Source organism: Oryctolagus cuniculus, chromosome 4, assembly GCF_051225735.1.
Source record: "Oryctolagus cuniculus isolate XC-2025 breed Fujian yellow rabbit chromosome 4, ASM5122573v1, whole genome shotgun sequence".
Classification (NCBI taxonomy): Eukaryota; Metazoa; Chordata; class Mammalia; order Lagomorpha; family Leporidae; genus Oryctolagus; species Oryctolagus cuniculus.
In genome coordinates this window covers 150,222,780-150,249,364 of record NC_142870.1, presented here as the reverse complement: position 1 = coordinate 150,249,364, position 26,585 = coordinate 150,222,780, and the positions used below count along the sequence as shown (strand labels likewise).

At 45.0% G+C, this 26,585-nt stretch overlaps 2 protein-coding genes and 1 long non-coding RNA gene across 6 annotated transcripts in view; 1 reads left to right on the top strand and 2 right to left on the bottom strand.

The window, feature by feature from the left end:
• The window catches only part of COL6A6 (collagen type VI alpha 6 chain), a 318,899-nt gene extending 296,572 nt beyond the window's left edge, over nucleotides 1-22,327 (top strand). For 3 of the 4 annotated variants that reach the window (XM_089332262.1, XM_089332260.1, XM_089332261.1), the window contains 4 exons: nucleotides 3,840-3,936; nucleotides 7,679-8,350; nucleotides 11,117-11,210; nucleotides 20,658-22,327. In XM_089332262.1, the coding sequence (XP_089188388.1) occupies nucleotides 3,840-3,936; nucleotides 7,679-8,350; nucleotides 11,117-11,210; nucleotides 20,658-20,868 (1,074 nt within the window). In that variant the 3' untranslated portion in view covers nucleotides 20,869-22,327. The remainder of the gene's footprint in view (nucleotides 1-3,839; nucleotides 3,937-7,678; nucleotides 8,351-11,116; nucleotides 11,211-20,657) is intronic. The other variant, XM_089332263.1, reaches the window with a different exon arrangement.
• On the bottom strand, nucleotides 11,411-20,616 carry LOC149127171 (uncharacterized). The gene is made up of 2 exons (XR_016233309.1): nucleotides 20,465-20,616; nucleotides 11,411-18,740 (listed from the first exon to the last, which is right to left on the bottom strand). It is a non-coding gene; the product is annotated as an uncharacterized LOC149127171 (long non-coding RNA).
• Nucleotides 22,328-22,520: 193 nt separating the features above from the next.
• The window catches only part of PIK3R4 (phosphoinositide-3-kinase regulatory subunit 4), a 69,025-nt gene continuing 64,960 nt past the window's right edge, over nucleotides 22,521-26,585 (bottom strand). Inside the window, exons 17-20 of the mRNA XM_002716186.6 lie at nucleotides 25,641-25,741; nucleotides 23,969-24,057; nucleotides 23,633-23,741; nucleotides 22,521-23,029 (exon numbers count right to left, since the gene is read on the bottom strand). Of these exons, the coding sequence (XP_002716232.1) occupies nucleotides 22,859-23,029; nucleotides 23,633-23,741; nucleotides 23,969-24,057; nucleotides 25,641-25,741 (470 nt within the window). The 3' untranslated portion in view covers nucleotides 22,521-22,858. The remainder of the gene's footprint in view (nucleotides 23,030-23,632; nucleotides 23,742-23,968; nucleotides 24,058-25,640; nucleotides 25,742-26,585) is intronic.

Below are 26,585 nucleotides of genomic sequence, written 5' to 3'. Positions count from 1 at the left end.
AGGACTAGTGGCTTTTGAACCACTTATAGAGCCTTCCCATATCTGTAATTTTCTGTGGAAGTGTTGAGATAAGCAGAACAGAGTTGAACTGTTTCTCATCTGTCAAAAATGAAAAGTACTTATTTCCTAGAGTGGTATAAGGATGAAATGATATTTCCCTGAATTAGGACCTAGTACGTATTAAGCACTCAAGAATAGCTTTTGCTCTAATTATTATCCTCACCACTTGGGTCTTGATGATGAACTAGAATCTATTTAATAGTAATGAATAGTACCTTGTAAAGGATCTAAAGCTGCTACCAGCTTCATTGAAGTAATGTCAGTCATGCAAATGAAAAGGCTGATGGGTCAGGTTCAGAAAGGAAAAGGCAGGTGAATGAGAAAAGACTGGGGGCAGTCTGTGCAAATGAGGCTGCTACAAGACAAGCAACTCCAGAAACTCTAAGTGACATTACACAGAGGCCTCATAATTCCCTCACCCTTTGGCTTTAGTCAAAAAGCAAGAGCCAAATAACTGATGGCACTTGTGATATAAACTCAACCCGACAACAATTCCACCCACTCAAAGGTACATGCACAACAACTTAGAAAAAAAATTTTTTTTTTACTTTTGAAATGTTAAGAAGAGAGACAGAGCAAGATAGAGAGACCTTCCATCCTCTGGTTCGCTCCCCAGATAGTTGCAACAGCTGGGGTAGGGGCCAGGCCAAAGCCAGGAGCCCCGAGCTGCTTCTGGGTCTGCCATGGGGGTGCAGGGCCTCAAGGATTTGGGCCATCTTTTGCTGCCTTCCCAGGCACATTAGCAAGGAGCTGGGTCAGAAGTGGAGCAGCTGGGTCTCCAACCAGCACCCATATGGGATGCCACATTGCAGGCATAGGCTTAATCTGCTATGCACTGCTGGTGCAGAAGAAGAGAGAGAAATAAAGGCCAAAATCGGAATTGTGCCCAAGGTTCATTCATCCAAAAAGAGTTTAGTGAGCATCTGACCTACTCTAGGTGTTGTCTTAGGCGCGCCAGTGATACAAAAGTAAACTAGAAAATCAAAGGCCCACCCTGATGTTAGAGGGTGGGACTGAGCAGGGTGTCTGGAAGGGCTCCAAATAGAACCCGGTGCCTGGGGATATTACAGAAGAGAAATTGCAGTGCTGCCACTCTGTGTGCTGCCTTTTTGTTCTGTCTATTCTCTCCCATTGTGCTTTAGTTACACAGTCCAGTCCTTTCTAAGGAAGGAACTCACATGTCTAATGTCACAAGGCATTTTGATTTGGGGGCCATATTTTTAAACCTTCATCTGTTTCATACTTCTGAGAATCTGTGCAGAATTTCATCAAAGAATCCGTCTGCACTGTCCGAGAGCAATGCAGACTTTACTGAAGACAGTGTACCACGAAGAGAAGGCAGCATCGCACACAGCACTGCGTCCCCCAATTGGAGCCCCCATGTTTTGTCACCTCCCCGTCCCTTCTCCCCTGCCATACCATCTCAGGGTCTTCCCCCCATCTTATACCACACAATGCTCACTCTCACTACTTTCTGCCCTCTGTCTTTTCCTGGCACCCTATGTCCCTTTCTCTACTGTGTCTAGAAATTTTGTGTAAAGTTTCAGTTATCACCTACTGCCTCAGAATTTTGTTGCCTAGTCTAGACAACTAATGAAGGCACACACAGTGGTCTCCCAGAGAGGAAGGCAGGGGTGCACAGTGGAACAAAAAGAGGCAGGGCTCAGCATTGTGGCCCAGCAGGTGAAGCTGCTGCCTGTGATGCCTGTTCAAGTCCTGGCTACATGCTGCTTACCCAGCTTCTTGTGAATGCACCTGGGAAGGCAGCAAAAGATGGCCCGAGCACTTGGGCCTGTCACCCGGGTGGGAGACCCGGGTGGAGTTCCTGGCTCCTGACTCTGGCCTGCCCACAGCTGGCTGTTGCAGGTGGTGCAAGATTTTCTCTCAGTCTCTGCCTCTATGTTGCCCTGACTTTCAAATAAATAATCTTAAGCAAGAATAAAAAATGGGGAGAAACCAAGACAAGCCTCAGGAAAAGCTGCCACCTTCTCCTTCCCCACTCCTGTTTCCCATTTTAGTCCATAAGAGAGAACCTTGGCCAGCCTGTAGCTCTGTTAGCTCTTTCTCTGAGTGTGGATAGACTCAGCCCTCAGGACCCCTTTCCACAATCCTGAGAGAGTGGGTGTGATGGGCTTAGATGTCCATCCCTGATCGGCCAGCCCTGGTGGGAGATGGAGTTACTCCAAAGTCCTATTTCTACTGGTAAAAGAGGAACTTCCCAGAGAACAAGGGGAGCTGTAGGCTTAGGAGGATCCACAGGGGAAAGCATCAATAGCCCCTGACCCATCTCCCAGCATTAGGGACTCCTACCTACAGTTTCCCTTCAAGTAGCAGTTATTTCTGGGTCAGCTAACACATTGTTCTCGCTTATTCGGAGGCTCATCTTTTCTCTGTCCTGCAGCCTCAGGCTGCCAAGATGGGTCAGTGACCTGGGGCCGCACAGGAAAGGGGAGTTGTTCAGAAAGGAGAGCTGCCTGGAAACTGGCCTGAGTATCTTTTTTTTTTTTTTTTAATTTATTTGACAGGTAGAGTTATAGACAGTGAGAGAAAGAGACACAGAGAAAGGCCTTCCTTCCGTTGGTTCACTCCCCAAATGGCCGCTACAGCCAACACTGCGCCGATCCAAAGCCAGGAACCAGGCACCTCCTCCTGGTCTCCCATGTGGGTGCAGGGGCCCAAACACCTGGGCCACCCTCCACTGCCCTCCTGGGCCACAGCAGAGAGCTGGACTGGAAGAGGAGCAACTGGGACTAGAACCCGGCGCCCATATGGGATGCTGGCACCGCAGGCAGAAGATTAACCTAATGAGCCACGGTGCCAGCCCCCTGAGTATCTATTTCAATGCCTGATTCCTAGTGGAAGCCCGAAGAGTTCTGAAGAGCAGCCTGTGGTTTCACGTGGTTCCCTGGGGCTTGGCAGTGGGGGTTTCTACCTTCAGTCCCTTCCATGTCTAGTGTCTTTTGAGCACCTTTAACCTTCACTTTCTCCAGCTGTAAAGTGGGAATGGTGAACTTAAGACTTAACTCACTAGAGTGTTTTTGAGATAATAGCTATGAAAATGCCCTGTGGCCCTTAAAGACCCACATGGCACCCACTCTGCTTTACAATTATGAATTCACTTACAGCTCATGGTAGCCCTGTCGCGTAGTAGTCAGTTGTCCCACTTTACAGATGAAGAAGCAGAAGCAACTGTAGCTCATCGTACAGTTAATGGAAGAATTGGAGTTTAAACCCAGGTGGTGCTCTTAGCCATGCTGACAAGCTGGGCCTCCCTCCCCATGGCTTCTCAGAAGGGGCAGGACTGCCTTCTTCAGCTCTTGGTTCTTTGAACAGTCCTGGGAGGCCCTTTTATATATATATTATATATATTATATTATTATATATTATATTATATATTATATATATTAAAATGCATTTTAAATGACCTTTTTTAGATTTATTTTTATTTATTTGAAAGGCAGATTTACAGAGAGGCAGAGACAAAGAGAGACAGAGGTCTTTCCTCCATTGATTCACTCCCCAAATGGCCACAATGGTCGGAGCTGTGCTGATCTGAAGCCAGGAGCCTGGGGCTGCTTTTGGGTCTCCCACATGGGTACAGGGGCCCAAGGACTTGGGCCATCTTTCACTGCTTTCCCAGGCACATTAGCAGGGAGCTGGATCAGAAGTGGAGCAGCCAGGACTTGAACTGGCGTCCACATGGGGTGCTGGCGCTGCAGGGCTGGAAAGTTCTTGCAACACTACCCGCTAAGTTGTGCTTTCCCCTTTGCTTCTTGCAGATTGATGACACTGGCACATTCCAAGTGGTAGTGGTTCCCCTCGGGACTGACTACACACCAGCATTAGAGAGACTGCAGCGATGCACTTTCTGCTACGGTAAGTTCCACAGAGAGAAGATCATTTGGACAGGCTTGTTAAGTACGTTGAGTTACCGTTGGCAGGAGCAGCTGGAACTTGGCAGCAGGGATACACGTGGCCGCGGAGGACCTCGTCACACTGCCTCGTCCACAGCTGGAGCCTCTCAGTTGAGCCCACAGGGTCTCCACCTCTGTATCTCAGCAGGAGGAGTGCGTTCCAGGCCTCTACTCAGTGCAGCATCCAGGAAGCAGTAATGATTTTTTTTAAGAAACACTTAACCCTGTCTCACTGCCAAGTTTTTCGTGCTCTATAGTATATTCTAAATCTCAGATGTCCACAGCCCCCAAAGAAATGCTCTAAGGCAACTCAGAACCCTCCTCTCTGCTGGGGAGTAGAAGTGGAAGATGGCAAAAATTCATGCAGTTCCCCGTAAAGGGAGCCTTCGTGGACTCTCAGATGTCAGGCATCAGAAGGACTTGCAGTACTGATTTGACTGTTGGGTTTTCCACAGTCTATAGGTCTAGCGAGAAAACTTGTCTCTAATCTTCTGTATGAGTGTTACAATAACTACAAAGACAGTGGAAGCCACGGAAATGTCAGAGCTAATGGTTATCAAGCATTTACTGCAGGCCATGCGCTGTTCTGATTGCTATACATACTGTTGACAGTAGCGATGATGACAGGTAGTACTTAATCTGATCACCTGACATCAATTGTATCGTTCAGTCTTTATCATCACCCTGAAATTCTTGAATCCTAATTAGCTCCACTTTTCAGCTGAGGAAAGTGAACCCCAGAGAGACGCAATAATCTGCTCAGGGCCTCGCAGCGAGATCAGACCCAGCAAGGCTGCCTGCCTCTAACCACCTGCGGGTCCTGAGGAATGCAGGTCTCATTCTTTCCCCTGCCCCCCAACATGCACCATTTGAGTCTGAATAAATTGCTTGATGCCTCTCCTGCATGCATGCCAGCAAGCCACTAGTGTTTCCTATAAATAGCCTCACAGAGAGGTGGTGATGCTGAGGGAGCCATAGAATTTCCAGTATTTTCAGAACGCTTTCTTCTTTCTGTCTTCCCCTCTGTTTCTCTCTAGTCATTCTCTCTCTCTCTCTCTTTCTCGTGATTTAGCAGGGCTGGTCTTAAGCATTGGCAATCCCACTCAAAGCAGTTAAGTGCTAACCGTGCTGTGGGGAGATACATCCCACCCTATGTATTCTCAGTTGTGCCTTCAAACACGTTGGTTACAGCAGTGGGCTGGTATGTTGCAGTCAGAAGTTGCACATATGTGACTAGGGACAGATTTTTGGCTGCATTTCTTGGCTTTAAACTTTGTTTTTCCTCTTAGGCATATAATGGAAGATATTTTGGCATTTGTGTCCTGCAATTAAAAAAAACCACAAAACTGAGCAAATGGGCAGCCTGCTGTCCCTGATTTTAGAAGCTGTCTTGTACACAGGTGACTTTTTGTCATCTGACTATTATGCAGGGTCATGAAATTTTACTAAATTTCTGTAAGGGAATCATAAGCTTGCCCAGAGCCACATGTTCAGTGCGTCCATGAGCAAGACTTCACTGTCTCCCCTAGGATCTTCATCCTGGTCTAATAACTTTCACTGGCAGCCCATGCCTGTGCCTAAGTACCAGCCGTCCACACTCATGCTCTTCATTTCTCTGCTTCCTCTTCAGTTTCTAAAGAGGTCATGCTCATCCTCAACCATCAACTGGTACTGAAAGCTCAGTTGCAGAGTGTGGTCCTGGAAGGGGTCTCTGGGTACGTCTGGTCCAATCATCCAGCTGTGCCGAGGACCTGACGCCCAGTGGTTACTTGACTGGGGCACACGGCGGGTCTCTTACCAGCACGAGAAACCAGACATCCCAGCTCTCAGACCAAGGGGCTTACCACCACACCCTAAAATTTCATCTCTAACATGCACTGACTTCATAGGCAGAAACTTGTAGAAATTATGTGTTCTTTGGCAATATTATTTACTGCCCTAGCTCGTGTCTGCTGTAAAATTAAAGTATTAAGTGACTTTTAAGAGCCTTCCATTTCAGTTTTTTAAAATTCCCTTGAATATTCGTTGTTGTCATATTTAATGAAACCCATTCTATCTTTTTAAAAAGATTCATTTCTTTGAAAGAGTTACAGAGAAAGGGAGGCACAGAGAGATCTTCCATCTGCTGGATCACTCCCCAGATGGCTTCAGTGGCCACTGCTGGGCCAGGCTAAAGCCAGGATCTTCGTCCCTGTCTCCCATGTGCGTGCAGGGCCCAAGTACTTGGGCCATGTTCAGCTGCTTCGCTGGGTGCTTTAGCAGGGAACTGGATTGGAAGTGGAGCAGCCTGGAGTTGAACAAGCTCCGATATGGGATGCTGGCATTTTGGATGGGGGTTTAACTTGCTATGCCACAATGTTAGCCTCCATTCTTTTTTAAAAAAACATTTATTTTATTTGAAAGGCAGAGTGTCAGTGAGACACAGAAAAAGAGATCTTTTATCTGCTGCTTCATTTCCTAAGTGACCACAGTGACTGGGAACTGAGGTAGGCTGAAGCCAGGAGCCTGAGAACTTCCCTCTGGGTCTCCCATGTGGGTGGCAGGGGTCCAAGTATTTGGACCATCTGTGGCTACTTCCCCAGGCACATTAGCAGGAAGCTGGATCAGAAGTGGAGCAGCCAGGGCTCAAACCAGCACTCCAATATGGGATGGTGGAATTGCAAGTGGCAGCTTAACCCACTATGTCATAGCACTGGCCCCACTGTCTATGCATTCTTTTATAAATTAGATATGTATACTAATAAAAGTTACCTAATATCTTATGAAAGTCCAGTAATATGCAATATTTATTTTCATTCATGTAACCAACATGTATTGAAGTTTTAACCAATAAGCACTCTCAAGATATGAAAATGAACAGTATCTTGTTTTTAAAAGGTACAAAATTACCTCTTTGAGAGTTACAAATTCTTGCTTAAATAGAAATTTAAAAATTCCCTAATTTTTTTTCAGTCTTTTCAAGCAGATTACTTTCTCATAGTAGAACCATGCACCATAGTGATAGAGAGATTGGATCAGCCTACATAGTGTTACTTTAGAGAGGTCAGTGGCTCTAGGTTGTGGTACAAGATACTCATGCATGCGTAAGGAAAGCTGTCCCCTTCAAACTTTATAAACATTGCCAAGATTAAACTTCTGTTGAAAACAGTCTGGGGGCTGGTACTGTGGTGTAGCAGGTTAAGCCACCACTTGCAGTGCCGGCATCCCATATGGGTGCCAGTTCAAGTCCTGGCTGCTCCACTTCCAATCCAGGTCTCTGCTGTGGCCTGGGAAAGCAGTAGAAGATGGCCCAAGTCCTTAGGCCCCAGTGCCTGCATGGGAGACGCGGAAGAACCTCCTGACTCCTGGCCCCAGCCATTGCAGCCACCTGGGGAGGGAACCAACGGATGGAAGACCTCTCTCTGTGCCTCTCCTTCTCTCTCTGTGTAAATATGACTTTCAAATAAATAAATAAATCTTAAAAAAAAAAAACAACAGTCTGTGAAGAGCCCGATGGCCTCGGTGAGCAGTCTCAGACACATGCCAGCATAAACGTGGTACCTTTTGAAGATGTACTAGGAAATCTTCCTGTTGATATTAAAGTCATTTGGTAACTGCGTTAGCATCCAGGATTATGCGTTTCCAAATGCTGAAATATCCGAGATGCAGTCTTTGCATTTCTGTCCCCCTCTGCTGAGTAACCCTGAGTGATTCTTGGTTTGCAGACACCTGCAAGCCAGATGCCGCTTGTGAGCAGGCCAGACCGCCCGCTGTGCAGTCTTACATCGATGCTGCTTTCCTCCTGGACGGCTCCCGGAATGTGGGGAGTGCTGAATTCGAAGATATAAGAGCCTTCCTGGGAGCACTCATCGATAACTTTGAAATCACCCCTGAGCCTGAGACCTCTGTCACCGGAGACCGGGTGGCTCTGGTGACCCACAGCCCCCCCGACTTCCTACCCAACACTCAGAAAAGTCCCGTTAGAGCCGAGTTCAACCTCACCACCTACAGCAGTAAGCGCCTTATGAAGAGGCACGTGCAAGAGTCAGTGCAACAGCTCAATGGAGAGGCTTTCGTCGGCCATGCCTTACAGTGGACTCTGGACAATGTCTTCCTAAGGACACCCCACGTGAGAAGAAACAAAGTCATATTTGTGATCTCTGCTGGAGAAACCAGTCACTTGGACGGGGAAGCCTTAAGGAAAGAATCCTTGCGGGCCAAATGTCAGGGCTATGCCCTATTTGTGTTCTCCCTTGGCCCTGCTTGGAACGGTGAGGAACTGAAAGAACTAGCCAGCCACCCTTTGGATCACCACTTGGTCCAGCTTGGCCGAATTCACAAACCTGACCACAAATATGCTGTGAAGTTTGTGAAGTCCTTTATAAACTCAGTCAGGCGTAAGTCATAAAATCTCTTCTTTTCTGCACAATAAGAGTTACTTGGTATTCCCTCCCCCCCCACCCCCGACCCCCAAAAAAGGCTGATGAGTTGGCATAGACTCCTGGAGACCTCTTGCCTTTCTTCATGGGCACTGCAGGATCAGAAAGGAACAATATGCAGTAATGGATGGTGGAAGGCAGGAAATCTCTGATCCTTAAACGTTTAATTTTCTGGCTCATCTTTTGTATGTCTCTTGTTCCTATGGAGAAGCAGTCATAACAAGCAGCTGTTCCCACATCTGTATGCATGGAGTAGCGTAGTCGAGGTCTGTGAAGTCACAGCCTGGACCTCAGCGGTGGAGTAGAGCCCCTGCTGTGTGACATTAGCACACTGCCCTTTGAAGGAAGGTTTCAGCAGTTAACACGCCAAAAGAGAGAGCCAACGAAAAATTAAACAGTTCTCGACTTTGCTTTTACAAGTTCTCAAGGCTGGGTTTGAAGTCTTAGGAGATACCATTTTACCTGTCAGCATGAAAGACACAGCCTTGCAAGACTTTCTTACCCTGGCCAATGACTTTTTATGATGCCAGTAGTTAGTGTAACTGATGCCCATAAAAGGGAAACACAGGCTGTGTTTCTTGGAGTGAGCTGGCCTTGAAAATTATACAATTCGTGTTGAATGCAACAAGATGGCTAAAAAGGAACCATGTCCTATTATGACTCAGTAAAGCAGCTGGTAGAAGTGTCAGACATCTTCATGGCAAATGATCTCTTAGTTTGCAGAGAGTAAAAGTGAACACATAGGCTAACAAGAGCACCCAGCGTGGCTCAGGTGAAGTGCTGGTTGTATCTCAGACTTGTCACTAATCTGAAATGGTGAGACCTGTTAAGGCTACAAAGACACTTAGGACTCAGTGCAGAGAGAGATCAGAGGAGTCTGGGAGATAGGACCAGCAGCACAGCACCTGGGAGTGTGTTAGAAATGCAGAGTCCCAGGCCTTACCCCAGACATTCTGGACCCGAATCCCCAGGTGATTCGTTGTACATTTGGGGGAGCGGGGGAAGTACTTCAAAGAGTTCATGGGAAATGGAATTAGAAAATGAATTTATTTTGAGTGCAAAAAACTTTGAAATCCATGCATGGAGGGGATTTTTGAAAAGATTATGGGGAAATGCTTATCATGAAAAAACTGTTCAAGGATTTCAAGAAATTTTGCATCAGAATAAACTTACCTTTTAACTCCACGGTCCACAAATTTTTGGAAGTAGCTTGTAGTTTGCGAAACACTAGTAGGGGAGTAGTAAGCCCCTAAAATAAATTTTGGATGTATTCTGGAATAGGAACAAGGCAGAAAGGCTAGAGGGAAAACAATGAGAAAAAATGGGGCTAAGGGTCTTTCTGAAGGAAGTAATCACAGGGCATTTATAGAGAGAAAATGACACCTTGGAAGCTCCCAGAAAACTTGTACGGACACATTCCTTATGAGGCAGGATGTTGGAAGGAAGTCTTCAGATGGAATTTCCTTCCCCAAATTCTTGCTTGTATTTCATGGTAATTTTTGAAGTAATGTAATTAGATAAATGGCATGGCCCCCACCCCCTGCCACCGACCCAGAGAAAAGGAAAGAGATGTCCTTGGGGTGCATGAGAGAAATTTGCTTGTGGAAAGTTCTGACCATGACACAATTATACTCTGCTTTCCCAGAACTTAGAGACCTAGACACTTGGCATCTTTAACATGGCTCTAACAGTACAAGAAGCAGTTCCATAACAGGCCCATAGATTCACACGCCCTTCCCCCGCACCGTGTGACAGGAACGTATATTTTTGAGGCGCCTGCTCCAAGCCACTTGCTGTTTCAGGTGCTAGATATGGGTGACAGAAACAGACTTGGTCGCAGCCTTTTCAGGACTTCTGGTTTAGCTCCCTTATATTCCTCTGTGACTCTTTCTTAAAATACAGAAGCTATCAAACACAGTCCATATCAGAGTCAGCACGTTTTCTGAGGAAGAACAACTGCTGGCAGCCTGACACTTTGAGCTAAGACATACAAAAAGACAAAAATCAGGTGCACCACGGGTAGCGTCACAGTCTGCGGCCATTTAGTGTACAACACACCGCCATACCTACCACACAGCTCTGCAGGTGTGGCTGTATTGTTGCCCAGGAACAACTTACTGTTTACGATGACCCTAATGTAATTTCTTAATTACACTTAACAAATCTGTTCAAGTTAATGCTTTAAGGAGCTATATAATACCTTTTTTTTAATTTTCCATCAAAAAATGGCTTTTAAATTTTAAGTGGCATAAGACTAGCCATGCTTTAGTATTATGAAAAATTAGTGCACTTCCAAATGAAATGAGCCGCTAATGAATTAAACCCAAGATGGCTGATGTTACCGTCAGCGATACAGAGACCATAAAGAGAATGTCCTTTTCCCTTTGCATTTTAATATTCCAGAGAAGGAAATAAAATAATTATTCTGATGAGTTCGTATCAATTAAAGGCCAGACCATTAGAAATGGTTCATGGTGTCTCCTCTAAGAGTTGACCACTTTAGCTGCTAAGCATATATTACTGAAGTCAGCTGAATTCACCTCTCCATTCAGAAGAGTTGTACTTTTTATACTTAGTTTCAGAGATTCCCTTGAGACGTCTGCTTTTATTTCATATGACCACCTTAGCTGGTACCTTTCGTTGGTGGACACTGGAAGAGTGAAATGACCTTGGGGTAGAGAGCCGACTGCAGTCATGTTAACAGCCATGCTTTTGTCTTCCTAGGTGCAATCAACAGATACCCTCCAATAAACCTCAAAGCCAAGTGCAACAGACCAAGCTCTACAGAACCAAAGCAGCCCCTGCAACAGTTTCAAAGGTATTCTCTGCTTGGTGTTACCTGAATATGAATACGACCCCCTCTTCTCTTTTTCTTTTTAACTTGTCTTCTTCTGTCCTATTTGGACACACATCTGTTGCTACATATTAAGATACAACTTGAGGGAATAAGAGATAATTTTTTAAAATAACCAAATTGACCTGAAAAATAACCAAATACAGGGTTTTTATGTTTTTAATGGAAAAATCTAACAGCTGAAATCATGCAGTCAATAGGACACCTCAGTGGCAGTGAGAGTACTAGTGACCAGATCTTCTAAATACTATTCATTATTAAAAGGAAGCAGGGTTTCTTGCAGAAATACCTGATTCCAGGCTCAGCAGGAATGGTGTGATGCTAATTTAGAACAACCTGTAAAAATCAAGGAAATACTCAGAAATGAAAAGTGTCACGTCAGAAAGCCAAAGGACTTGTCTTAAAGGATTCCCAGTGGCCTAACAAGATAATCTGGACATCACAAAGAGTAATCATGGGATGAATTATAACACATTGGATTTTTGAAGTCCACAAGTCTAAAGATTCCCAAAAAGGGGGAGGAGAAGCTGTTCTTTAGAAGAATGTTAGCAAGTGCAGAGGGGTAGAATGAGAAAACCACTAAGTTGTGATCCATAATGTGATGACAATGTTATAACAAATGTAGTCACTGATCAGTAAGGGAAATAAAACCAATGTTGTGATATGCTGTTGTTTGGGCGAAAGCAGCTGTTGAAAGAGTCACTAAGTCACTATATAATAACCAGTAACTAAAAAAGGAAACTGTGCCTGGGTGTTACATGTGAGCTTTGAGAAGACCTACTGAAACCAAGATCTGATATTATGTGCCTCCAAGGTGAGACAGAAGACACGCAACATCACCTATGTGGGGTCCTTGTATGTTTGTCCCAAGTCTCAGTGGGTAAACCTTCAGACAACTCAGCTCCACAATTTGGAATGTTCTTCTGAACACCTTGCCTGCACTCTTCATACATTTCATGTCATGAAGAGTAGAGGAATATGGCATACCGTTCTAACATGGGCAAGATTAAAGAGATCAAACAGCCAAATGTAATTGCTTTATCCTTGATTGGATCATAGATCAGAAAAGAAAAAGAGCTGATATAAGTAACATTAGGAGAACAATTAGGAAATTTGAGTATGAACATATGTTGGGTGATACTGATTTCATGTGGATTTCCTTACGTGTGGTTACAGTGTGATGGATGTATAAGAAACGCCTTTGTTTTTGAGTCAAGTATGCTGAAGTATGTAAGAGGCATAGATGATAGCTTCAGTCCACTTTCATATGGTTTTCCTAAAGGAAAGCAGAATGTGTATGCACATACATGTGGGTATATGTGTACAGGCACATATATACATCACAGACATCTACATCCACACATAGGGAGAGAGTAACCAAGAATAGGGAGAGATGGTAGCCAGGAATCCGATGAAAGATATTTATGGTCCTGTTCTTTTATAATTTTTTTGACTATTTCAACTTTCAAAATCAATAACTGTGAAACTCAGTAGAGGATTAAACAGTGGTAGACACATCTAAAGAAAAATATGAACTAGGAAAGAAAACTGAAGAAATTATTCAGAATGCAAAGGAGATATAGAAGAGATTTACAATTAGAACAGAATGGAAAAAAATCTAATCTACATCCAGCTAGAAGTACGAAATAACAGACAAGATTCAAAGACAAAAGATGATTTTCCAGAAAACATGAAATAATTAGTTCACAAAGGAAATTCAAGATACAGTAGTAGGCAGGATAAAAGGACAGAGCGTCAGCGAGCCAATGGCGAAGGGACTGCCCCAGAAGACGGAAAAGCCCCCATCCAGACCTGTGAGATCATCTGCAGGGAAACTTTGACGGGGCCGGTGGCTGAGCTGCCAGTAGCCGCGGTGGAGGCTGCAGGACTACCGTGTGTTTTTCAAAGAGTAGAAGAAAATTTTGATCAACTAGAAAAACTTTCAAATATAATGGGAAGAAAAAGCATTAAATTTTTTTTTTCCACAAAAAAAGGTCTTTGCTAAGATAACTTCTAAAGTATGTGTGACCACAGAGACAAGGAGGGAAATGTGAGAAGTAGTAAATCATACAGTTTGTCTGTTAAGGGCAATCTAAGCAAATATATTTTAAAATAATAGTGATATCTAATTTGCAGGGTTACAAAAAAAGCTATACTTGTTAACAAAGCTATGAAAATGAAACATTTCTCATTTGGTGGCTTCAACAAAAGAAGGCTAAATGTCAACATATATTTTTTTATTTAAATGAGAAAAGACATTAAACAATAAAATAATCTGATTATTTTTTAAAATGAAGGAAAGAAAAGTAGCACTAAAAACAGACAATAATATAAGTAAGTCACAGACAAGTAAGTGGAGTGAAAAGGTACTAAGAATCTGCATTATATAGGCTGCAGATTAGGCTATTGGCAAAACTAGAGAGGGTTTTTTTTTTTTTAATTTTATTTATTTATTTGAGAGGTAGAGTCACAGACAGTGAGAGGGAGAGAGAGAGAGAGAGGTCTTCCTTCCGTTGGTTCACTCCCTAGATGCCTGCAATAGCCAGAGCTGTGCCGATCTGAAGCCAGGAGCCAGAAGCCTCTTCCGGGTCTCCATGTGAGTGCAGGGGCCCAAGCACTTGGACCATCTTCTACTGCTTTCCCAGGCCATAGCGAGAGCTGGATGGGAAGAGGAGCAGCCGGGACTAGAACCAGCACCCATATGGGATGCCGGTGCTGTAGGCAAGGAGTTAACCTACTGTGCCACAGCGCTGACCCCAAAACTTGAGACTCTTGAGGGCAGACATGATAAAGAAAAATAAAAAGGAACTAACTACCAAAAATGTAAAGAGGAAATGAAACAAAAACGACAATATAATACATATTTTCAAAATAAACAAGAAAAAAACAATTTTTAATAAATCTCTGTTTATTCACTTGAAGGAGATACAGAGAGGGAGAGACACAGAGAGACCTTGTATCTGCTGGCTCACTCCCCAGATGGCTGCAACAGACAGGGCTAGGCCAGGCCAAAGCCAGGAGCTTCTTCCAGGTTTCCCACAAGGGTAGCAGGGGCCTAAGCCATCTGCTGCTGCTTTCCTCAGACCATTAGCAGGGAGCTGGATCAGAAGTGGAGCAGCTGAGACACAAACCAGTGCCTATGTGAGATGCTGGCATTACAGGTGGCAGCTTTACACACTACATCACTACACCAGCCCCCAAAACCAATTTTTTAAAGAGCAAGAAAGGACAAGTAACGGGCACAAAGTAGGATGGCAAGCCCAAGTCTGCCTTAAATACACTATACAATAAACATATGTAGATTGATGATGCCAGTTACAATCAGAGACATTGGTTCAGGAAACGAGTTCAAATCCATCTTCAGCTGGTTTCAAGAGACATATTTAAAGCACAAGGAAATGGAGAGACTTAAAATTATGGAAAAAATAGGCCAGGCACATATTTTTTAAAAGGCTGAGATAGCTATATTAATATTACATAAAATGTACTTTTAAAACAAAGCCATTTTGTGGGGCTAAAGAGGATAACTACACGATGACAAAGTGTTAAATCTGTGTAGAAGACGCGGCGATTCTAAATTTATAAGAGTCATGACAACCTTAAAATAGATCTTGTAGAAACTGAAAAACTACATGGAGGAGCTGCCACTGAGCTGGTGCTGGAATTAGAGGTGTCTGCACACCAGTAGTTCAGGCAGACAAAGATTAGTAAAGACATAAAGGACTTCAGCATAAGTAACAAACTTGATTTAACAGACACGTTTAGAGCTCTGCACAGAAAACGTACATGTGCATTCGGAGAACGTTAACAGCTGTGACACCGAGGTGGAGGAGCTTACGGGTGTTCGTTGCACTATTTTTAACTTGCAAAGCAAGTGTCCACAAAAATCTCTAAGAATTGTTGTCATACTGCCTGACCATGAGCAATTAGGTTAGGAGTTAGTGACATTTTTAAAATTTCATACATTTTTTTAAACTAAAATCACACTTCTAAATGATGGGGTAGAGACAATCATATTGAAAACTGTGATACTTAGAATTGTGTGATAAAATGCTTTATGTCAAAACTTGCAGGATGCAATAGAAGTCATGAATTAGAAAGTTAGAGCTAATTTAGAATTAAGTCTTAATTCTGTTACATCTTAAGTTGTTACAGAAAAAATAAGACTACAAAGAAGGAAAAGAACATAGAAATAGAATAATTAATAGTTTTTAACTCAAGATACACAGGAGATTATCAACAAAGGCAGAAGGTCGTTGTTCTGAAAGTTAATAATATACATACGGGGGCCAGCGCCGCAGCTCACTAGGCTAATCCTCTGCCTGCGGCGCCGGCACACCGGGTTCTAGTCCCGGCCGGGGTGCCGGATTCTGTCCCGGTTGCTCCTCTTCCAGTCCAGCTCTCTGTTGTGGCCCGGGAAGGCGGTGGAGGATGGCCCAAGTGCTTGGGCCCTGCACCCCATGGGAGACCAGGAGAAGCACCTGGCTCCTGCCTTCGGATCGGCGCAGCATGCCGGCTGCAGCGCACCGAACTTAGCGGCCATTTGAGGGGTGAACCAACGGAAAGGAAGACTTTTCTCTCTCTCTCTCTCTCTCTCACTGTCTAACTCTGCCTGTCAAAAAGTAATAATAATATGGGACCTGGCATTGTGGCACAGCAGGTAAAGCCGCCACCTGCAATGCCAGCATCCCATCTAGGTGCCAGTTTGAGATTTGGCTGCTCCACTTCTGATCCAGCTCCCTAATGGCCTGACTGCTTGGGCCCCTGATCCACATGGGAGACCTGAAAGAAACTCCTGGCTTCAGCCTGGCCAAACTCTGGCTGCTACAGCCATCTGGGGAGTGAACCAGCAGATGGAAGATTCTCTCTCTCTCTTTCAAATAAAGAAGTCTTCATTAAAAAAACATATATGTATATCTTTTGATATACAAGGATGCTTGGAAAACAATTAAAAAGAAGTTTATAATTACAAAAAATTTAATCCATGCAGTTTTTTCACAATATACATTTTCCATGAACTTTTATGAAAGATGTATGAATATTATATTTTTAAAAATTAGAAGCGAGATCTAGTAGTGTTGGGAGCAGTTCTTTATGTCTGTGGCATAAACCATCTGTACTAGAACACACTCACACACCCAGACACTGACACAAGAAAGGAAGTGCCAGCGCCAGGGGCTCACTCTGAGATGCCTTTGAAAGTGCAGCTGCTTTCTGTGTAGGGTGCATGTTGACTCTGACGTGGTAACCCGGGCTGTGGAGACACTCTAGCCCTGGCCCTGCTAGGAAGCCTCTGCCTGAGTGTGCGAGCCTGGGGAGCTGTCCAGCAGCAAGGACTTCTGAAGTCAAGCCTCAAACGGGCCAGCAGGTTCAGTTAGAAAAGAGAAGGGCGCCCCCTGCTGCGAGTGCCGGTCAGTTTGGAAGCGGCCGATAGGTGCTAGGCGTGCTGTGATCTTGCTGAGGTGGCACCGTGGACTTGGAGGACACATTGAAGCCGGTGCTAGTGCAGTGCTGTCTCGGAGGCAGGTGTGGGAGGTGCTGCAAGCTAGCCAGCTTCATGAGTGTGGGGCCCACGCCCTTGCACAGGGCCCTGCACTTGGGGTTTAGTGGTGTGTGGTCACCCTTCGTGTTGTTTTTGAATTTGTTTTCTAGTGAGGTCCACTGGGACAACACAGCACACAGTGAGGTGTGGGGTTTGGAGCCTTGTTCAGTCCTCACCCCACCTCCCAGAGCCTCTGCAGGACTTCTGGTTTTCTGAGCCCCGCCCCCCGCCGCCACCCGCCTTGCATGGCCTGGGCACAGGCATGCGAAGTCTGCGTCAGGGGTGCTCCCAGGCTTGGGACAGGAAGGCAGTGGCCGTCCACCCCAGCTGGCAGCACCACAGCACATTTGCCTTCTGATTTTTGGGGTTTTTTTTTGTTTGTTTTTAAGATTTGTTTATTTGAAAGGCAGCTACAGAGAGGCAGAGGCAGAGAGAGGTCGTCCATCTGCTGGTTCACTTCCCAAATGTCTGCAAACAGAATTGGGCTGATGGGAAGCCAGGAGCTTCCTCCGGGTCTCCCACGCGGGCGCAGGGGCCCAAGCACTTGGGCCACCTTCAACTGCTTTCCCAGGCCTCAGCAGGGCTGGATCAGAAGTGGAGCAGCCGGGTCTGGAACCAGCACCCACACGGAATGCGTGCACCACAGGTGGCAGCTTTACCCGCTACACTGCAGCGCTGGCCTCTGCCTTTTGGCTACTTCTAGGTAGGCACTCACTAGCAAACGGGTCATACTCCTGTTGGGAGGCCAGCGAAGGAAAGAAGGAACCTGGCATGACTTCTGGGGCGCTCGGAGGCTGGTGTGAGGAGGAACCTGAAAGCTGGCTTGCACACCAAGTCCTAGGGCAGAACCCCCACTGAGAGCCGGCTCTGTCCTGTGAGAATCTCCAGGCTGGGAGACGGGGCATTAAATGGCACATTCAAAGCCGCGGTATGTAGAGACCAAGAAAAAAAAGAGAAAAGGCTTTTCTTCTTTTTGACCTAGGAGTTCCAATTTTCCTTTTGGAATCCACACGTCATCTAGCCAGCCCTGACTGCAAGGGCAGATACAGGAGCCCGCCTCCACAATTAGACCACGGCACCCCCACCATGCTGTTTCCAGAACAATACGAGTGGGAGGAGGGGGTCCACAGGGCTCCAGCCCAAGTTTCTTCTCCCTTCTCTGAACTGCCCTCGGCATCCAGAGGCTCAGCAGCTCCTCCGTATCTGAAACAGTGAAGTGTCGGGAAATGGCTGGGGCATCAAGGAACTGAGCCGTGAAATCCATACCAGTGGCCATGACCTCCCTGATGGCACAACAGACTGGGCCTCCCTGAGCCTTCTCCAAGTGACCAGAGACTCTTGGAATGAAAGGTGACAAGCTACACAGCTGCTTCTGTCCCTGCCCGGAGGGAGGCAGAACTGAACACTGATGACCGGGTGGTGGGGAGGGGTGAGAATGCCCGCGAGGCAAGCTGTCGGGCCACAGAGATGACTTCCCAAGTCCTCAGAACCACCCTTGTAGGAATTCCATCATCGTGCTGTGAGACTCCGAGGAATACCTGCCGAAGCTGGTTCTACCGGACAGAAAAGAAAGGAACTGAATCAAAGTGCAAGCAACTGAGGCAAACAGATGGCCAGAGGGCGAAGCTTGGCAGCCTCTTGGGATCACCACTTAGAGCCACACAGAGAGAATCAAAGACACAAAGCCATGTGCGTGCGGCCTCATCCAGTCAGGGAGGCGTTTGTTCCAGACTGGAGCAGTGACAAGCCAGAGCCAGCACAATGCAATTGTAAAAAGGGGCACAACCACCAATGCCAGAGTAATGCATCTGCTGTAACTCTGCTTCCCAGAGCAGGGCTTCTGGACACAGACAATGAGCATTAAGAGAAAAGAACCCGGGAAACAGAAGCAGTCTCACCTGCATTTTCTACTCCAGTGCATCCAGCCAGTACAGCGGGCCAGGCTCCGACGCCTGCATGGATGGAGGCAGACCTACACTTAGCGTCACCCACCCCATCTTATCTAGAATTTGCCGCAAATTTCTTTCCAAAAGCTTTCCTGGAGCTGGGCACAACTTGCACACTGAATTGCCGATTCCATCTTTATCTCTGCCATGACCACCTATCCTTGGAGACTAGGAAAAGGAGAAACAAACTCTGCATGACTCAAAACAGGAAGATCAAATGCTTCTTATCAGATGCACTTCAAACACAAACCCCAGTGTATCAAGTGGTACAAAATGGAAATTCAAAGATAAAAAAATGATTTGAGAGGGGCAAAAAATCAGTCAAGCAATGAAACAGTTTTCAGTGCAACATTTTTTTTCCTTAACTTAGGAGGAGGAGTATGGCAAAGATAACTTGCCATAAAAGGAGAGGAAAGGCTCCAATGGGGCAAAGGGATGGCGCGAAAAATCAGGTATAGGTAAAAGAGAGGCAAGCCATAAAACCAGAGTGCCTCCAACCCAGGAGGTGCCTTCTCAACGCAGCGAGTCTGTGTTCGAGCCACACACACTACTGATTGTTATGGGGAACTGACTCCCTAGTATTCAATCTGGAAATCGGAAAATACAGGGGAGGGCAAAAACAGGGAGAGGCGTGAGGAAACTGTGTGTGTACTGAAATTTAGCCAGGGCTCCCGTTCTTTACAACCGCAGTTTGCTGATGAGCTTAGTACATCGCTGCTAGCACTAAGGAAAGTGAAGTCAGACTGGTTTTGAGTTTCAGAATCCCAGACTACACATGTAGGACATACGCTCTGAAGCTTTGGGGGTCTATGTAACCAGACTTGGTTTCCTCAACATTTGGTTGTTTCCTTTTCCAATGCATGACAGATGAAAGAAAAATGAGGTGGTAGAGAGGTTGCATGTGTGTGTGTGTGTGTGTGTGTGGGAGAAATGACTAACTTAATTTAACTAAAACCTATTTTATAGCTTTCAATGTAGTTGTTTTCTAAATATTGCTGGTTTTGTGAGGTCAGATTTTATAGCTAGTGAAAGCAAAACAAGAAAATGAAGAAATGGAGATTTTGGTGTACTGCCACTGTTCTTGTCTGAACATTAAAAAGGCAGAGTTAGGGAAAGATGGAGGGATATTGTCTATCAATTGGTTCACTCCCCCAAATGGCAACAATGGCCAGGGCTGGACCAGGCCAGGCCAGACCAGAGCCAAGAGCTTCTTCCAGGTCTTCCACGTGAGTAGCAGGGGCCCAAATACTAGGGCCATCCTCTTCTGCTTTTCCCAGACCATTAGCAGGGAGTTGGACTGAAGTGGAGCAGTCAGAACTTGAACTGGCACCCACTGGAGATGTTTGCATTGCAAGCAGTGGCTTCACTCACTGCACCACAACACCAGGCCCATGGGTGGCATACATGTAACTTACTAAGTATCTATCATGTGCTGAGAATTCTGGGTTCCTGGGATAACTGTGGTGAATAGACAAGTTCTCACGAAACTTATTTTCTAAGTGGGTAGAAGAATAGAAAATAAGAATGTTTACAGTAAAAAAATAAATAAAAATTCATTACACTTACAAGTGTAATGGATTAAAAACATACTACACTGAATGGCACGGGAAGTGGAATTGGGAGCCTCTAAATAGACGTGGGTGGGTGACGAGGGCGTCTGAACCAGGACAGCCAGATGAGGACCTGAGTAGAGAAAAAGAAACTTTGCTGTTGAGATCAGGCCTACTTACACACTGACACGGTGTCTCATTCGTCAGCTTCTGCTACACGGGCCAGTGTGAATCCCCAGTGGAATAATAAACTGCCCTGAAGGATGCAACAGTGATAGGTGCAGCAGTTAATTCAGGAATAAAGGTTACTATGCAACCTGTGGTAAAGTTAAACGGCATTTAACTTCCAAATGTTCTTTTCTTTGTTGTGTAGCTTTGTTCCTGGACCACATAAACTTGTTCTCAAAGAAGACACATTACTGAAGACAAGATTCTTTCAAAATAAAAAATATTTTTCAAGAGTTACAAGAGGTGGCAGAGACGCTGCTATTCAAAATTTTACCAGAAATACATCCTATAACTTTCCAACTGGAAGAAGGGGGATAAAAGGCACTCCCGGACAACATGATAAAGGAAGTGCGTGAGCAACTTAATCTTGGGAAGCATCGGTCGGACTCTGGACTGCAACAGCTGACCGTACTGCCGGAACTGCGGGGTTCGATCTGGATATCTGCCTGTGTCTGGAGGTCCATTCTGGAAGGCTGATCAAGCTTGTACAGTCAACTTGACCCCCTGTACTCACTGGGACTAAGATATATCGTGCCCATTTATTTGATCACTCCCGACAATTCTAGCACTCTTAAGCCTGCCTCAAGAACTGTTTTCCATTAGAAGATGGGAGAATGCAAAAAGTGTTCTGAAAAGTCTAATGAATATAAGTTTTGAAGGTAAATTTTACAGAGTCTATGCATGTATGGCTGTGGGCCAATTTTAATTCTTGTGACTGTAGGCCTACAAACATTTTCTGAAAACCAAGCCTTCTTTCTTAATTTAGTACTGTTTAACATTCACTTGTTTAACCGAAGGTATTTTCATGTGTGGGCTATTCTGGTGTCCACATTAGACCCACACTGTTTGTCCTGTGTGTGAAATCTGCCCTTTCCTGACTCCTCTACCTAGACACACAGCTGAGTGTGACTAGTTCTGACAGGCTTGTGCTGGAGGTTCCCTCCAGTACTCTGCTTGGAATGGTGAGAAGCAGAGGGTAATTTTCTCCAGCTTTAAATCCTCCAAACTCATATATAGATGCTGGGTTTGGAAAGTATAAGAAAAGCATGAATGTTTAATATGCAAACCCATATCAGGTTGCAAAGATGCACAAGAGAGCAGAGTAAGTGAAAGCAAGAAAATTCTGTCCCCTCATCCCCATCCAGGTTTTACTCTTACGATGAACACGACAGTTTTCAACAACTTGATAGCAAAGCAGCATTTTTTATTTCTGACCCCATATTTGGACCTCACATCAGCCTAAGAGTGAGCTGCAGAACTGGCAGCAATGACCCTGCTGGGAAGGACGTCTCTCCCTTGGGGAAGGGAGGGAAGCCCTGCATGGGTGCGTGGGGCAGACGGTTATTAACACCCAAGACCAGTTCAAATCTGCATGCAGACTTTACCTCTGTTCCTAAAGCCTGAGAAGAACAGCACGTACCGTGTTTTCTGAACTACTACTGCCAACCTTACACAGGCAGCTCCCAGGGTGCTAGAGCAGCAGGAAGCCCAAGGAATTACATGATCTATTCATACTCAGGAGTAACACAGCAAGTTTCTTCAGCTAACTGGTGCTTCGGGCTTCAGGAAAAATGTATGTTTCAAGTACAGGACATCAATAAGCAATAACTTAAGAGGTATTTTAATAAAAGGGATTTTTCTGGTTAACTTTGGATTAAGCACAAACACATTTCTGTTTATGGCTGGAAATATTTTTAAAACAGTATTTGTTTTAAGTTGAATGTAAAGTTGAATGACTGGCACTTCCTAACAGTGTTGTTGTTTACCTGTCTTGCACCACAACTGAGATGTAATTAAAGAAATGTAGAAAATCAATTCTAGAGTAGTCCTCAACGAGTGGTATGCTCCCTACACTCAGGTTATCCATGGCCTTGTTCTGTCACTGATTCCTTGTGACATGGAGACCATTTCTTTACCTCAGAACAAAGGTTGCTGGAGAGTTCATTCCTCTGCTAAATCTGTTAAAAATAGGACCCAAAACAAAGAAAAAACTCTTGGAATGCCTTAATATGGTTTACCACATTTTTAATAACAAAAACATGTTTACATTATAATAGCTTTACAACCATCTTCTTCAATACAAAATAAACCGAGACCATAACCATCTTCACATTTCTCACCTCCATTGCATACATATACAATAAAACATCCAGGTTATTGTCTGGCTGATTCTTACAGAGAAGTGCACAAGTAGATAAGCCAAGTACCACTTCCATACCCACCTGGATGTAGAACCACAATTTTGAATTAAACGAATCTGTTCTCCCTTCTGTTCTCTAGAAGTACCTTTTCTCGAGTTACAGTCTATTTATAACTTAATTACAGTTTACACAAATCAGCAGGTTCTTATTTCCACACCTTCACAATCCCATCTCTGGAGGCAGTGACGATGAAGCCCTGTGTTGTCTGGAACGTGGCAACATCCGTGATGATGTCGTGATGTCCCACCGGCAGAGACTCTGGCCCTCTTCGAGGGGCGTCGTCACTCGGCCCTACCTTCTGCTTATTCTGGATTTCCTGTTTGATGGTTAATTCAGACACGTTAAAAGTCTGTCCCACATGCTACCTTTCATCAGTATTCTTACTTCTAGGGTATGTTGTGTTTAAGTCAGCACCTCTGGTGAAACAGTTGTGCTGTCAAAAATACACTGAGCAAAAAGGAGTATCCAAAATGACATTCTGGTCTTCTAGTCACTGGGTTCCATGGATAGAAAGTATAGAAAATTTATACAGAGGCCAACACTCTGGTGTTATCAACCTTTGGCAACATCAAAAACAAAAAGGGAAAAAAATGGAGAATTCTAGTATTTCCAGTGTTCACTGGAATTTGCCATGAAAGAAGCGTTCTGTCAGGGACATTATCTCATTTGGAATTTTTTCCTAAGAACGGAATCCCAAGAGTCACGTTTGAATCCATTTTATGCTATGTTGCATAATGAGGCAACCTGTCCAAGATCATACAGCTAACTTTCTTATTTGTAAAAGTTAAATAATGAAAATACTTCTTATCAAGTTAGAAAAATGCAATAAAAAATAAACATATTCTATAAATTCAAAATACTGCCACTCCTAGCCAAAATTATTTTTATGGCTCCAAAACCGAAAACCAGACTACTGTACCTGAACAACTTCTGTCCCTTCAATTATCTTCCTGTAGTAGGACACAGATGGGGAACTACTGCCTCCTGCCACAACATAGGACCTTTCTGGGTAAGCCAAGTCCCAAAACCTAGAGAAGAAGAAATAAATGGAGACAATTGCCACAAGATAATGGACAGAACCAATAATTGTTGGCTTACATGCGTGAATGCATTATTTTCAAGAGCTAATGGAATGCCATTAGTTACAAATAAAGTGCAGTGCCACCAATAGGTGTTAACACCTCATGTAACACAGCACCCGTGCCCGCTTTATCATCTCCCTCCTGACTATTAACGGTTCTGTGAGACACCATACCTTATTTTCATGTCTGAGCCAGCTGTTAGCAGGATAGGATTTCCATCTGCAGGACTACAGTAGATCCCATGGACACTGTGAGGAGAAGGCTTAAAAGAAATATGGAGTCAAACAGAAAACATCAACATATTCAAAATGATGGTTTCATTTCTAAAGAAATTAACTGCTGGGGCCCACATTGGGGCTCCGCAGGTTAAGCCACCACCTGGGACACTGGCATCCCATTTGGGTGGTTTCAGTCCCAGCTTTCCACTTCCAGTCCAGTTCTCTGCTATTTGCCTGGGAAAGCAGCAGTAAGTGGCCCAAGTACTTGGGCTCTTACCACCAAGTAGGAGACCCAGATGGAGTTCCAGGCTCTTGGCTTCAGCCTGGCCCAGCCCTGGCCATTGCAGCCGTTTGGGGAATGAATTGGCAGATGGAACATCTCCCTCTGTCTGTCTGGCTCTTCATTTCAAATAAAAAGATGTTTAAAATAATAACGTCAGGGCCGGCGCCGCGGCTCACTAGGCTAATCCTCCGCCTAGCGGCGCCAGCACACTGGGTTCTAGTCCCGGTCGGGGCGCCGGATTCTGTCCCGGTTGCCCCTCTTCCAGGCCAGCTCTCTGCTGTGGCCCGGGAGTGCAGTGGAGGATGGCCCAGGTGCTTGGGCCCTGCACCCCATGGGAGACCAGGAAAAGCACCTGGCTCCTGGCTCCTGGCTCCTGCCATCGGATCAGCGCGGTGCGCCGGCCGCAGCGCGCCGGCCGCGGCGGCCATTGGAGGGTGAACCAACGGCAAAAGGAAGACCTTTCTCTCTGTCTCTCTCTCTCACTGTCCACTCTGCCTGTCAAAAAAAAAATAATAATTAAAAAAAATAATAATAATAACGTCAGTAGCTTTATAGGTACCTGGTTACCTAAGAAATGAGAAGCCAGTTATGTATGTCATATCCACTTCTTTGAGACTTTAAAATATATTTTCTTTGTATCATTCTGAATATAGTAGCATACATAACCTGCTCAGATTATCTGAAAATTCGTATTTAGGATGACTGGGCAAGACCCCCAACTAAAGGGGGAAAAAAATCTCTTTTGTCCCAGTAAAGTACCCTTGGCATTAAGAACAAAAGTCCAGATGCTCCTAGATTTACGACAGGGTTACATCCTGCTGAACCCCTAAGTTAAAAATACATGTAATACACCTAGCCTAGAGTATCCACTGTTTCCTCTCACGATCATGTGACTTACTGAGAGCTGCTGCCCAGCATCACCAGAGTAATGAAAGATCAGAACTGGATGAATGGCTCCTTCATACACATCATAAGACAGAGAAATCGTTAAGTTGAACTGCTCTAAGCTGGGATCATCTGTATACGTCAGAGGGTCATATTCCATTTTTTAATGATCTAAACTTATTTTGGGCTTTTCCAAGTTAACTGAGATCTGACTGGGGTTCCAAAGAGAACTCGCGAGGCTTTTAGAACTAACCAAAACACTTACTGAAGCAGACACTAGCAAGTTTAAGGAACTGGAAAACACCCAAGCAACAATCAGTGACCACAGAATAACTTCATAGTGAAAACCCAAACTTTACCATAACCCAGAAGTCCAACAAACACCATGTTTGATAAAATGCAAAAATGTTTAGAATTTCTGAAAATAATTTCATCCTCTACAGTAAAAATGAAGCAAACCTGTAACTCTGAGAGTGGCGGTGCACTGCTGGCCCAGAGAGTAAATCTTCTGTCACCAGTCTCCATGTCCCACATGGACACTTCGTTGTTACCCTGAACAGCTAGGGGAGACAAAGGCCAGAACCATTAATTTGGCTATCAGAGCTCTCACACCTTGGTAGGTCATGCCAGTCAGCCTACACCCACTCCGATTCCCCCCATCCTGCAAGAAATGCCAACTAGTGCTTGAATCATGACGGCTGCCAGACCCAAACAGTGCAAAGAAGAGTTTAATATCCCAACAGAAAATATTCACTTCTCTAAGAAGTGAAGAGAACCGTGGGGTGGAAAGATGAGTCAGAGAACGAGCTTGCCCTGAGCCGCAGCCTTCTCCCTTCTACAACTGAGAAGTAGAGAAGAAATTGGTGAAGTATGAGAAAATCAGAGCAAAAAGGAAGGAGGGAAAGGATCCCGTGCAGTGGGTGAGGGTCAAGGGCACTCTGTGGAATGATGTTGTGGGTGGAACTGAAAAGGCAAGTGAAGGTGAGCAGACGAGGCACGAGAAAGAACACAATGGACCTGCCCTGCCTGAGGCACACCTGACTGGAGGAGAGGCAGATCACAGGCCTGAGACCCTGCTCCTCAGCTGCTGTTCAACAGGGGAGTGGCTTCTTCAATATATAAAATACCAGGCTGCTTTCAATTTTTAATATTTACTGAACAGTAACAATTATTGGGGGCTATCATTGTCCTTGGCATTGAAGGACAGATGACAAAGTAGAAGAATCCCCTGCTTCATAGAACTTCCCACTATAAAGTGAAGACAACAGACAAATGCAAAGGCTCTGAAGCAGGAGCGTGCTTGACTAAAGGAACAAGTCGTGGCTGGAGACTGAGTGAGAAAGGCCACAGTGCTGGTTACTCTCCATTGGCCATCCTGCAGCTGTTCCGTGTGAGCCACATCAA